This window comes from Canis lupus, chromosome 6 (genome assembly GCF_011100685.1).
Source record: "Canis lupus familiaris isolate Mischka breed German Shepherd chromosome 6, alternate assembly UU_Cfam_GSD_1.0, whole genome shotgun sequence".
Taxonomy (NCBI): domain Eukaryota; kingdom Metazoa; phylum Chordata; class Mammalia; order Carnivora; family Canidae; genus Canis; species Canis lupus.
In genome coordinates this window covers 49,960,194-49,974,340 of record NC_049227.1, presented here as the reverse complement: position 1 = coordinate 49,974,340, position 14,147 = coordinate 49,960,194, and the positions used below count along the sequence as shown (strand labels likewise).

Genomic DNA, 14,147 nt, shown 5'->3' with positions numbered 1-14,147 from the left:
CCTTCTCCTTGAGCAACAATATGAGGGTCTTCCCTGGACTAGGCTTCCTCACTTTGGTCAGCAGCAACCATGTGACTTTGTTTCTTTTCAGCAGAGTCTAGGGGATCTAAGTAGCTCAGGGCCAGGGAGAGTCTGCACTAGGGCTCTATGGGGAGAGGGTCTGGAGCCCAAGAGCACAACTGAGGCTCAGGTTAGGTTCTCTGCATTCATCAGTTGTGACTATTCATAGTTATTATAAGGAATGAATTTGGTAGAAAGAATGAGACTTACCAGCATCTGCTGAGAAAAACCTTCAGATTGCCCCAGGTCCACCAATTCTTGGGATTGATTTATGCCTCATGATAAAAGGAACTGTGTTTTCTAGTATATTTTCCCCTCACAGGTGTTTGTGTTCTAGGTGCTCTGATAGATACAGAGCTTAGTTATGTTCATGTCCTTGTGGCCTACTCAGGATTCTAGAAAGCCAGAGTCCTCTTTCTTACAGCTTTCTAGTTTCTTAATTCTGTAATTTAATTTAAATGTGTTTTGAATAACATTAACTTTTTGTTAAGAGTTTGAAGGCTTTTAAACACTTGCTGAGAATTTTATGGCTTATATGCTTTGCAACTCCTTAGTCCTAAAAATGCCTGAAGCTTTGTACAGTAGCCACAGAAATAAAATAGGGATGATACGGTGAGATAAAAAGTAATATGATTTGTATTTCAGCAGAGTTCTTCAGACCTGTACTGCATGTCTGGGTCTCTTCCCCTCCCTCTTGCTTCCCCCGTCCCCAGGTCGGGGTGGGGGTGGGGGGAACAACACACACGTTTTTCTCATGCCCTAATCCAGTCTGTCACCTCTCACCAGAACCCTGCAGGAGCCACTTACCTCCATCCCCCTCCTTCCCGCCCCCCTGCAGACTTCACCTTCTTCAGTTCATTCTCCTCACAGTCATCCTCTAGGAGGAAATGTTTGCAACATATTCAAATTAGGGTTTTTTTTTTTTTTTAATGTAAAGAACTCTTAAAAATCAGTGTGAAATGCCACATACACAAGTAAAACAAAATGGGAATCCTCATGGCTGGTAAACATTAAAAACATTTTACTTCCCTAGAAATGAAAGAAACACAAATTTAAATGACAAGATGCTATTTCTGCCTCTCAAATTGTGTGAGATTAAAGAATGTATGCAGTATTAGCAAGGATTTGGAGAATAAAAACCCCTAAAGATTGCCAGTTGGAGTGTCAAATGGAGGGCAATTTGATGATACATGGCAAAAGACTTTACAATGTATTTAGCAATTCCACTTCTATGAATCTATCTTAAGGCAATAAAAGAACAGTGTTTAAAAGCCGTATGTATAAAGGAGGGTGTTTGTTGGAGCTGTTTATAGTGATGAAAGATAGAAAACTGCCTGAACCAGGGTGAAATCAATAAAATTTGGTATATCTTAGATGACGGAATTTTATGGAATTTTATTTATAGAATAATATGGCAGAGGTTTTTTTTTTGGTTTTGCTCTTTAAAATTTATCCTGAAATACTTCTGGCAGTTTATCTTTTAGGCGAAAAAGTAAATTACAGAGCAGCATATATGTAACTCAACCTCTTTTTGTAGGAGGAAGTATGTTGGGAGATGGTATGTATAGCACAGGGAAAAATCTGGAAGACTATATGCCAGAGTGCTAATGTGTTTTGCTTCTGATGGTAAATATGTAGGTGACTTTAATATTTTTTTCACTCTCATCTGTATTTTATCATAAACACATATCATAGGGTAAAATAATATTATATATATTTTTCTTTAGAAGAGACATGATTTCCTTCTCCAGAGATTGAGAGCTGGGAGTTTATATGCAATGGTTTCTTTTTCTTTGAGAGCTAGGGTATTTAAGTAAACTCCTTAAGAAAAGGAGCTAAAGTAGAAAATATATTGAATCTGGCTCGTTAGGTGCATGGCTGTCTGTTGCAGTGTTTTTGTTGTTTTCTACATTTGAAATTATTTAAAAAAAGATTTCACCTTTAAGATACATAATAAAGTGGGAGAGAAAACACATGTGACATAACTATAATGTAAAACACTTAATTTTTTTTGGTTAACTGTGCATCTTTTTAAATTAGTGTTTATTTTTTCAAGTAATATGTGACCTCACTTTTAGGTGTTAAAAAGTACTGAATTCTAATAAAAAATATCCGTTCCCTCTCCCACCTTTCTGTACTCCTACCCCCACTCCTACACCAACTCCCAAAACAGCGATCCTCTAAGCAAATTACATCAGCATTTTCACTACCATATTCTAAACACATATGTCTTGCTTATAATGCTATTTAAAATAATTTGAGTTTTGGACACTTTTTGATTGCCTCCTGGTTGTGGTAGACAGAATTTTAGAACAGTATTATTCCCACTCCACTGTTCTTCCCAATATGGCTATATCATCATTTTTGGTTGAACCCAATAATATGGGGATGCCTGGGTGGCTCAGCGGTTGAGCATCTGCCTTCAGCTCAGGGCATAATCCCAGAGTGTCAGGATCGAGTCCCATATCGGGCTCCCGGCATGGAGCCTGCTTCTCCCTCTGCCTGTGTCTTTGCCTCTTTCTTTCTCTATGCCTTTCATGAGTGAATAAATAAAATCTTTAAAAAACCACTATAATATGTAAATTATTACCATGTAAGGATTGTTCACTCCTGAGCTTGGTGTAGTGAGTTAGGGACAAACAGGGCTAGGGAGGACGAGGTAGAGGGCCACGGAAGCAGGCTCACAAAAATCCCAAAAATGCTGAGGTGTAAGGAAACCAGAGATAAAGGACAAGCCAGACCACCCTGCCCTAGGTGTGGGTGGGAGGGTGTCTTTTTTATGACCATCATCTGTGACCACCAAAGAATAACCAGACCCCAAAGAAGAAGTAAGCCATTAAAGATGTTATCACTAGTCCTTACTCAATGGTGATATCAGTAAATAATGTTAAAAGGATTTAGGTTCCTTGATTAGGTTCTCAATAAAAGACCAACTGGACAAGCCCTCAGTGGCAACCCTGCCGGGACCCCTCTCACTCCTGAGTGCTTTCTCTGTATCTTTACTTAATAAATTTCTATCCCTTTACTCACTCTCCTGTGTCCACGAGATTCATCCTTCTGACTCCATGAGACAAGAACCAAGCTCTCCTGTATCAGTAGAATACTCTGTTTTCTTTGTTGAACCTTTCTTTGTTTTTCCCAGAGTTAGTTACCTATTTTTTTTTAGTGCTTCCTATTTATTTTTTTTTATTGAAGTACAGTTGACACGATGTTACATGAGTTCAGATGTAAGTTAATTGTCTTTTTATTTGCATAGTTTCTGTGTACTTGGGAAAAAACAAGGCTACTCCCTCCCCCTGCCAAAATTGTGCCAAGCTAATTTAAAATTTTGTAAAAATCTTTTTATTGGGCAGCCTGGGTGGCTCAGCGGTTTAGTGCTGTCTTCGGCTCAGGGTGTGATCCTGGAGACCCAGGATTGAGTCCCACGTTGGGCTCCCTGCGTGGAGCCTGCTTCTCCTTCTGCCTGTGTCTCTGAGTCTCTCTCTCTCTCTCTCTCTCTCTCTCAACTCTCTCTCTCTGTGTCTCTCATGAATGAATTTAATTTATGATTTTATTTATTCATTCATGAGAGACAGAGAAGCAGAGGCAGAGGGAGAAGTGGGCTCCCTACAGAAACCCGATCCCAGGACCCGGGATCATGACCTGAGCTGAAGGCAGACACTTAACCAACTGAGCTACCTAGGCACCCACATTTTTTTCAGTCTTAACACAGCAAAAAAGTTTTACCAAGTTCATTCTTTTTCCGAAGACACTTCTCCTTCCTACCCTGGACTAGTTTTCTCTAGCTGTACTATACACTTGTGACCTGAGGCCTTCTTTTCATACTTTTCAATTGGATTCCTAATTTTCCTGGATTTCCTGTTGTCTTAACTATTCCCTGATGTACATACATCCTGTAAGTTTTCTCAGAAAGATTGTGTGGAAGGTGAAATTTTGTAAATTTGTTCTATCTTTAACATTAGAGTGATAGGTTGAATTTTGGAATGCCAGGTGAAGACTCGCTTTTCCTTAGAATTTTGAAGGTGTTTCAGACTTGGGAACATAACTCTGATCCTCCTGGTTGGAAGGACAGACAAGCTTTCTTGGCTTTCCCACAAAGGTGCCCAATAGACAATGAACCCGACTGATGAAGGTGAAGATCCTGTCAGGTCCTTCCAGAAGCCAGTCCAATGAAGGTTTAATATATTTCTGGACCCCACTCATATTCTAGAGACTGGCTGTGTGCTCGTCCTTCTGTTAGGTACAAGTAACTGGTCACAACACCCATGTTGATTACTGGGTGAAGCTAAGCCCACCTCCTCAGGTGTACCATCCCACACACAAACCTACGCTTCAGGCCTGCCTTATTTCTATTTCTGTAGGCTTCCTTGGGTGGTAATGGATTCCTGCAACTGGGGTTGTATGGACAGAGATGAATGATATAACTGATTCCTGGAGACTTTATAGATGGGCAACTTAAGACTTTAAGAGAAAGTCTGACTTTAAGGTTCCATGATCCTGTAACTGTTGAACTGATGGTATTCTTTGCCAGGATGACCCTTCCTGTGATCTAGGACCATTTCACTCTATACTCATTCTTTAAGACTCAGTTAAAGGATTAAAGCTTCCTCTAGGAAGCTTTCATCTGCATTTCCTCTTTCCCACTGGCTATGTGCTTTGTATTTCTATTTTCTTTTTTACACTCGGAGTTATAGTAATAAGGTATGGTCTTTTTACCCAGGATGTGCCTACTGATCCCAGGTATATCGATGCAACCCAACCTAGGTGGCAGGGAGCAAAGAAGTGTTTTGAGCCAAGAATGGCTATCAGATATGACTAGACTGTGACTGAGGGAAGTATATTATCATACATCCTTCATCAAATAAGAGTTCTGTCTTTAAAGAGGGGAGGAGACTTTTATGGCTGCAAAGAATCTTAGCAAATTCAAGGCATAAGAAATATTCAGGGGAGGAAATGGCAAAATAAAATCTTTGCTGGTGCAGTGTTAGTGTGCTGTGGCATATATTTTAGAAAGAATGTTGTATGTGGGGTCAAGAAATCTGCTTTCAGAATCATAGCTATCAGAAAGAGCTTAGGGGAGCTTGGGCAATATTCTTAACTTCTATGAGCACTTCTTTTTTTTCCATCTTTATGGACAACAGTGTCCTCCCTGCCCTGAGTTATAAGAATTAAATGTGAACTGGCATGTGAAAAGACCTTGTGTGTTACTTCTGAAATAAGACTTATTTCAGAAGGAAATACACTTTCCCAATTAGTAAGCTTTAACTCCTGGAAAGGTCTTGAGTGCTTTTACTAGTGTTAATTGACCTTAGTAAGTTATCGTGTAGATATCCTAAATTGTTTTATCTTTCATTTTTGTAAACAGACAGAAAATTTGTAGTGATGGATCCTAGTAGTCCCTGGAAACATATTTGTAATGTATCTATTGAGACGGTCTGTATCTGAGCTATATTCCAAAGCATGATTTTTGTTTGCATAAGAGACTTTTTGGTTGGGGTCCATTGTAACAAAGTGCTCCTTTTACCCTTTACTACATCCATTCCCGTGCTTCTCTGACGTGGAATTTGACCCATATATTTAACTGATGAACAGTTGAACGTTCTTTAGTGTATAGAATTATGTATTTAGTATTTAGAATTCGTAGTGCATTAAAGCTACTTAAGGTGATCTATGTTAAGTCAATCTATATGAAATATATAGTTTACAGTCTATTAAATCTATAGAAAGCAAAATTCTTCATAATAACTTTTCTATGAAACATGCATTTTTTTCCAGAATAACTTAGAAGAGGATGAAGATGTGGAAATGAAAAATAGTATAACCCAAGGAGACAAACTACGTGCCTTAAAAAGTCAGAGACAGCCGCCACGCTCCTCACCATCCTGTGCATTTAGGTAGATCCTTTTTAAACTTTTAAATTTACATCGTGCCTCCATTTGTGGATAGAATATTTAATTTCTCTTGAATATCACTCTACAAGTGCCATGTTTACCTCTTATTTTTTGGTTTATTACTATTTTGTGTTGTTTATTATTTTGTCACTATAGGGAGCAGCTAAATTCTAGAAGCTTACAGAAAGCATCTCCTATAATCTCAGTCTCTGAATGCCACCTTAAACTGCTATGCAGTTAGGTATCTCTGGGACTGTGCTCAAAATTCCTTTTGGAATTGTATTCTTCCCCCATGAGTGGGTGTCCTATCTTGTGGCAAATCCTCACATGTGTGCTAAGGCTTTTGTTTTGAATCTAGAGTGTGCAGAAAAGTATTGAATGCCAAGCTTGAGTATATCCTAACTCCTTAGATTTATGTTCTATATTTGAGAATTGAATAAACAATTCTTACCTGTGTCTGTAAAGTTATAACCATCCCAAGCTTGAAGTCTAAAATTACTAATCAGAATCAATTGATGGAACCTAACTTGTGATCACAACATTTAGAACCTGCTAATGGTTCAGATGAGTTAGAAAGTCTTCAGGATCAACGTAGGTGCAACAATCTGTGAATATTTTCCAGATTCTTTACTGTGATGTATGGGATGACAAGTTCACAAATGATTATAATGGGAAATGGCTACTTTTCTTTGCCTTTTAAGTGAGAGACATGCACAGTAAGAGGGGTGTTTTGCCAGCATGATACATGTCAAACAGATTCACAGAGAGTTTAGTTTTCATGTGTTATTTAGGGGGATTATAACACAAGTCAGATTAGGTCTGAGCACATCGTTACCTATGCTTTGAGTATGGGTCCCTGGCCTGAGGAATGAAGGTTTATGTAGCTCCAATTCACAGTGGTAGTAACATGAGAAGATGGGATAGCAGGTCTGGTGCTTGGTAGTAACCACCAACTACCAAAATTGAAGAGGCATATCATTCACTGAGCAGCTACTATGGTCAGGAGCCTTGTTAGGTGCTTAGTTTGGATATGATGATTAATGGAATTAACACAAAAAGTGTGCATCTTTACCCATGTTTGGGTTGGTTGCTTGAGGTTAGAGAGGTTAAATCTCTCCCCAGGGGGATGAGTTAGAACAGAGCTGATACAACCAGTGCTATTCAGTCTGTGCTCTGCTTACTGTGGATATCCTCTAATAACTCAGTGGAAGATTCTTCAAGATTTCTAATCTTTTATTCACTATTGTTTCCCTTGAAACTCTTAAGAAATGGCTTTATATTGCTTAAAATTAATTTCAAACAGATTTATATATGATTCTTAAGAAATCATAAGGGGCAGGAGGAATAAGTTGGCATATATTTTGCACATAAATAGGCAAAAAAAGTGAGAGAATCTCCATTACACATTTTAGAAGGCTATTCCAATATGATTTTTGTGGGTTTTTTTTTAATGCTTAGAAATATTCTCATATTTTGGAATTCAGTTTCCCCTAATGGCATCATGGTATCATCATCAAACATTTTTTGACCCTGAGTGGATGTAGCACCACCTTCTGATTTAAAGCAATTTGCTGTAAATGAAATTCAAGATGAAACAAAATGACTAACATGGGTTTCTTGTTGGTTCTAGGATTTATTTTAGAAACTAAATGAGTACTAATACGCATTTGGGAGGGTTCTCTCTTTTGCCAATTTAATATTTTTACTGATTCCGTAAGAGCCACTTTTGGTCTTTGCTTAAATGTGTGAACCTGGTGATGCCTGAGCATTTGTCTTTGATTTCCTTAGGTTGGATGATATGAAAGGGCACCCAAGAGCAGTGTCCCAGCCTTTCAGGTACTGTTAATGTGGTGAATTTCCAGTAGCTAGTAAATAAATGCTACCCTTTAGATATATTTCCCAACCTTTACTAGTGAAGACAAATTGCACATAACTTTTCCCTTTTAAAAAGTCCCTTCCTTTCTGTTTGTCTGCTTGTTTTTTGTCTGCTTGTTTTTGTCTGTCTGTTTGCTTGTTACAATGCACTGTATTTTTTTAAATTTAAATTCAGTTTGCCACCATATAGTATAATACCCAGTGCTCATCCAAAACACTGTATTTTTAATGCTCACCATGAAGGGGATTTTTGTTTTCTTGAGGCACCCATAGGTTTGGCTGCAGTAGGGATGTCAATGTAGTCTGTGCTTTCAGCATGGTGCAGGGTCTCTAAGCAACTTGCCCTGCAACATGTCTTTCAATCCAGTGACAGATTTTGCTTTGAGTTTTTAACATTTCTGTTAGTCCTCTTTTCCCCTAGGTTTACATGTACTTCTTCTTTACTTTTGAGTTTTATTTCCTTCCCCCCCCCACATCCTCCATTTGAAGAGGAAACATTTGAAGAGGAAAAATGTCCCCCACATAGTCCCAGGGTGGTTTCAAGGTACCAGTGGTACCAGAGTGCATTGTAGGGCTTGGTGAGAGCCTTGGACATGTTTGCCAAGACTGTTGATGAGAGGGAGGCAGCCCGGGTGGTTCAGTGGTTTAGCACTGCCTTCAACCCAGGGCCTGATCCTGGACACCTGGGATCGAATCCCATGTCGGGCTCCCTGCGTGGAGCCTGCTTCTTCCTCTGCCTGTGTCTCTGCCTCTCTCTCTCTCTTTGTGTGTCTATCATGAATAAATAAATTTCAAAAAAATCTTTAAAAATAAAAAGACTGTTGATGAGATAAAGGTGAAAAGCTGATTCACCCCTCACCTCTGGTTCTCATTCAGCCCAAGAATCTAGGGTTGTTTGGTGTGGGTGGTTTTGACAGAACTCCAGAAACTTGCTGTTTCCTTGTACTATTTTTCCCATTCTTGTTTTAGAGGTAAACCATGTATTTAAGATGTTGTTTGAGGGGAGGAAGGTGAAGGAAAAAGTCTACAGGTAAATAAGCTTTTCTAGAGCAGATAGGAAAACAAGGTCCATGCACCTGGGTGGTTCAGTCGGTTAAGCAGCTGCCTTCAGCTCAGGTCATGATCTGGGGGTCCCGGGATCAAGTCCTGCATCGGGTTCCCTACTCAGCAGGGAGTCTTCTTCTCCCTCTCCCTATGCCCCTTCCCCCACTCATGCTTTCTCTCTTTCTTTATCTCTCAAATAAATAAAATCTTTTTTTTAAAAAGGGGGAAAAGAAAGAAAACAAGGTCCTAGTACATTAAATGGTTTGTTCAAGTTAAAATAGGTTTGATATTAAAAGCATGCCTGGGCCCTGGCTGTCCAGATTTGAGTCAGTTTTCTCTGTCCACTCAGCAGACATTTATTGAACATCCTGTCTGAGTCTGGCACTGGACTAACCATCAGGAATTGAAATGAGAGATAGTTCTTTGCCCCCAGTGGAGCTTATATCAAGGGAAATAGACAAATACCAGACAATGAAATATGATGCGTAAGGACTATGAGAATGTGTGATAGAACAGGATGCTTACCCTGCCTGGGAATTCAGTAAAGGCTTGCTGTATAGGGGACCAGCTGGTTGGATCATCAAAGGATAAACAATAGGAATGAGGCAGATGGAGGTGGAAGAGAAGTAGAGAGAGAAGATGCCCTGGCAGGAAAAACGGCATATGCAAGCTGGACATAGGTGTGAACGCAGTCCATTCAAGGAATTCAGAACATTTCATGTAGAGGTGTCTAGTGGGAAGGCATGGATAGAAAGGACCTGCTCACAAAGGCGAATGCCAGACTTTGGAGAGTTTCATAAATAAAGCCAAGGAACTTAGGCTTTCTGGGCACTGAGGAAAGATTAAATGGATTAAACAGTGGAGCGACATAATTAAATATTTTAGATTCCAGCAGAGACTATTCAGAATTTGAATATTAAGGAATAAGATGAAAAGATGTTGCTAGTAATCAAGAGTAGGGAGTAGTGATGGCCTCACCCAGGGCAGTTTCAGAGTGGGAAGAAGAGGACAGATTTAAAATATAAAGAAGTGGAATCTTAGGTCTTGCAAAGAATGAATGATGCCATCAAGAAGGGAAGTGACCGAGCATGGCAAGATCATGGTTAAGACAGGACTCTGGAGCCTGGATTTGAATCCCAGCTCTGTCACCAGCTCCCTGAGTGACTTTGGATGGGGAGTTTCCCCCTCGTGGCTTCATTTCATTACTTGCAAAGTGGGGATTGCAGTCCTAGCTACCTCATAGGGTTGCTGTGAGGATGAGCTGAATGACCATCGATGAGGTTCTTAGAAGAGCGTCTGGTACCGAGCAAGTGCTCTGTCAGTGTTGACCGCTGCTACCATCACTGTTATCATGACCTGCATGATCTCTTTACTTAGTTCACCGTGTTAGCAGACTGCTGAATGTTAAGATGACAGAGCTTTCGTGTGACATTTTGCTCCTTTTTCTCCACAAAGAGTGACTTCGTCCCCTCAAGGATCTGTATCTACTTTGAAGACCTCAAAAGTGGCTTTGTCTCCTTCAGCAACGGCCAAGAGGATAAACAGAAGCTCTTTGTCCTCAGGTGCCAGTGTCAGAAGGTAATTTTTACCCTACTTCTCAGATACTGGGGCAGGGGGTGTAAAGGGCATCTGGAGCAGACGATGAGTTTGGCTGAAGTTTGTCAGAGGAGGGGGTTAGGGAGAGGAGGAGAAATCACAGAGGGCTCTGTGACCCTCTGGAGCTTTTGTTACTGTCTCACATTGTGGGGGGCAAGGTCGTGGAGGGAATGCTGTATGGCATCCCTTTCTATAGCAAAGGTCCAGCTTGCCTAACGTGATCAAGAAATTGGAGTTCCATGGCACACGCTGATGACAGGTGGTATTATCATTTCTCCTTGGATGCGTATGGGCAGAACTAAGATGGGTAAGGATGTTTGAATGAGTATGTGTAAGTTAAATCTTACACACAGGTCTACTTTTTACTCTCCCATTTTCATTTACTCTCTACCTCAGGGCACATAGAGCCCCCAGATGTTCTATCTCAGCATCTCTGGTCAGAGTGGTTAAGCTAGCTTCTTGGGTCTTAATTAACTGCTTAGAAGGGAGGTTAACATGTGTAACTCAAGGCCACATATTATATCACCAAGAGCGATAAAGAAACCATTCTGTCGCCATTTGCATTGATCAGATTGTCTGCATCCCATTCCCCTCATGTCCTAATTATGTGTTTTCGAAACATGAACTCTGCATGAGTATACATTGTTGTCTATGTCCCCCTCCCCCCAACCTGTGTTTTCCATTCAGCTTTTCCATAAACTCCCGGCTAGCCAGTTCTCTAGGGAACTTGAACGCTGCAACAGAGGAGCCAGAGAACAAAAAGGCCTCCTCGTCCTCTAAGACGGGTTTCATAGCCAGCCCGTTCACCAACCTCTTGAACGGCAGCTCCCAAACACCTGCCAGAAATTACCCTGAGCTCAACAACAACCAGTACAGCAGAAGCAACAGCAGCAGTGGGAGCTCCCTGAGCAGCCAGCCGAACCCCCAGAGCATCAAGACGGAGGAGCACCCCACCATCCTCCGACCCTCCTACACCGGCCTCTCTTCTTCCTCAGCGAGATTCCTGAGCCGTTCAATCCCCGTAAGTTCGCAGACACCACCTCTTGGTCCTCAGAACCCTGAACGCAACTTCTGTGCCTTGCCTTCCCAGCCAAGGCTGCCACCAAAGAAATTTAATAGCGCCAAGGAAGCCTTCTGAGCGATGCCTTCCCTCTGTGCTGTGAAACTGTCTATGCACGTACATTCTGCGGGCTCCTCTTCAAGTAAATGCCAAGTTTCAACTTGGGGGTTTCTTCCTTCCTTCTTTTCTCCTCCTCCTCCCACTCCTTTTTAGGTGATTTCTCTTCGAAGGGAAACAGCTTTCATTCCCTTCATCACGGACACTGTTGACTCCAGTTACTTTTCAGTTAAGTTTTCAAATCCCTTTGAATATCTGGTGCAAAGCCAGGAGCTGATTCATACGAGAGACAGTCTATGCTTGGTTGTGGTGGTGTGAGGAACCACCGCTCTTCCACTTCATACAGGATTGAACAAAATTTGGAGTATTTAAATGTAGAAGGTGCTGAATGAACAGGATCTTCTTAGAAGTAACCATTAGGCCCCTGGGTACGTCACCCCTGCAGGGAACTGCCCCAGAATTAACAAAATGGCAAACCGAAGGTGTTGATAAGGAAGGCTTCTAGGGCGGGGTCTGGGCTGGAGGGGCAGAGGAAGGCAGAGTATCAGGAAGATGTTTAGAATTAGCCATCACTCTTCTAGAGACAGGATGAAAGAGCGCAAAACACATTTTACCCTTGAGCTCAGTATTTAGTGTTGCCAAGCCCCACTTTTAAACAGAAATCCCTGTTAGGTAAAATCTGTTGGTTCACCCCCTGCTATGAATCACTTTAATCACATATTTTGATTGCCTCAAAGGGAACTGAGATCTCTGAGAATGTGAGTCTTGATGTGAGAGAACAGGGACAAAATAGGAAGGAGAAATCAATCTCATAGGTCAAAGAAACGTGAATTGGAGTGATTCCAGTCAGGGTGCAAGCCAGCTCCAGTGTCCTGGGAAGGCTGGGACCTGGGACTTCTTCATGCCTGATACTCTTCAAACATCTCAGCTGATGTCCAGGAAGAGTCTGATTTCTGCAGGGGAGAAAGGGGAGGAGAACTGCTGGTGGCAGTGTGCCTTTCTTGGGGAACCAATAGCCCCATGGGAATAGTTAAGGAGACCCACTTTCCTTAGATGGTAGTTAGGGACCACCTCTTCTAATGGGAGGATGCAGTGCCTGTGTGTGCGCATGCCCCTGTGTGTGTGTTGATAGGACTCATCACCATACCCATCCCTACCCCAGACTCTTTTCAAAGTTTTTTTTCCCCGCTCTTCTATCCACACAGTGTCCTTTCTGGCACATGTAGTTGGCCCTTGAGCAACGCAGATTTGAACCACATGAGTCCACTTATACACTGATTTCTTTCAATAAATGCAGTACAGTGTGTTTCCTCTTCCAAATGATTTTCCAAATAATATTTTATTTTTTCTACTTTACTTTATTGTAAGAATACAGTATATAATACGTATAACATGTTAATTGACTGTTGATGTCCTTGCTAAGGCCACCAGTGGGCTATTAGTAGTTAAGTTTTGGGGGGAGTCAAAAGTTATATGCAGATTTTTAACTGCGTGGCCCCACGCAGTTAAATCTTATGGGCACCCCCAACCCATGCCTTGTTCAAGGCTCACTTGTATAATTTTCCCCATAAGATTTTATTGCCCTTGATGTTTTTCAACATTATTTTAGATTCCTGTATAGATCAGGGCCCCAAGCAATGGCCAGTGCACTCCACCCCTTAGTGCCTCTGATCCCACTATATTATGGGTATAGGTGTATCAGTAAACTTAAATCTCAGTAACCAGGGGGTTAGATGGAAAATAATAGAATTTACCTTTTCATAACAAGGTTTAAAGTCCTGTGCTTCCTACCAGGAGTTGAATTGTCACATCGTGGGTCAGCCCATTTTTAGACCAGAGTATGAAATCTGTTCGTTTTCAAAAAAAGTGTTACACATATAGGTATATAGATAATTATATAAATACCTCGCTGATTTCATGGCTAAAGAGTTAGTATAATCTACACTTGCAGCTGAGTACCAGAGGTGTTAGGAACTTAATAGAGAATAACATTCTACTTTTTCTGGATCTCTGTTTTCCTCTTGGCTGGTTCAAATATGGGGGTATTCGTTAGGTGATTGTTGATCTCCCCATATTTATATAACTTAGTTTTTGGTGTCATTCCATATTTTGTTATTTGTCTTCAAATCTCCTCCTTCTCCTCATCCCTCTCCTGGCCTGAATGGAGTGATTTTCCAATAATTAAATTTAAAGTAATAGTCTATGTGGGCAGCTGCTGCTGTTCCCCTCTTCTGTCTCTTAAATTTGTCATCTTATTGTAAAGAGGAGCATTTATAAATAGAATTGCCAGCACGACAACATTTTCCTCCTTCTCACCCTCCCGGGAAGTAAGAAGTAGCAGGTCTCTTAGAGCTGACTCTCGCTCCTTTGTCTTTACCTAGAAAACCTCTGTGGGAAGGATGGCTCCCAAGTCCTGCCCCTGCTAGCTTGCTGGTAGAAAGTGTAAATTAAGATGGAGATTCCCATTTTATGTGGAAGAAAGCAGGAGGTGGGGAATTGTTTTCCTTGGTGGGTCCAATACAGCTTTTCTAACTGTGGGTCTCTGGTCTAAATAATGGTGGTGG

At 41.1% G+C, this 14,147-nt stretch overlaps 1 protein-coding gene across 12 annotated transcripts in view; it reads left to right on the top strand.

Moving 5' to 3' along the window:
* The window catches only part of CDC14A (cell division cycle 14A), a 292,061-nt gene that overhangs the window by 152,108 nt on the left and 125,806 nt on the right, over window positions 1-14,147 (top strand). For 6 of the 12 annotated variants that reach the window (XR_005361147.1, XR_005361148.1, XR_005361146.1 and 3 more), the window contains exons 12-15: window positions 5,836-5,954; window positions 7,740-7,787; window positions 10,326-10,448; window positions 11,154-11,487. Coding sequence is in view for 9 of the 12 variants with exons in the window: in XM_038541205.1 (XP_038397133.1) it covers window positions 5,836-5,954; window positions 7,740-7,787; window positions 10,326-10,448; window positions 11,154-11,487 (624 nt within the window). In the remaining 3 variants the exon portion in view is untranslated. Of the gene's footprint in view, window positions 1-5,835; window positions 5,955-7,739; window positions 7,788-10,325; window positions 10,449-11,153; window positions 11,691-14,147 lie in introns of those variants that run through there. The other 6 variants (XM_038541208.1, XM_038541207.1, XM_038541202.1 and 3 more) reach the window with 2 other exon arrangements.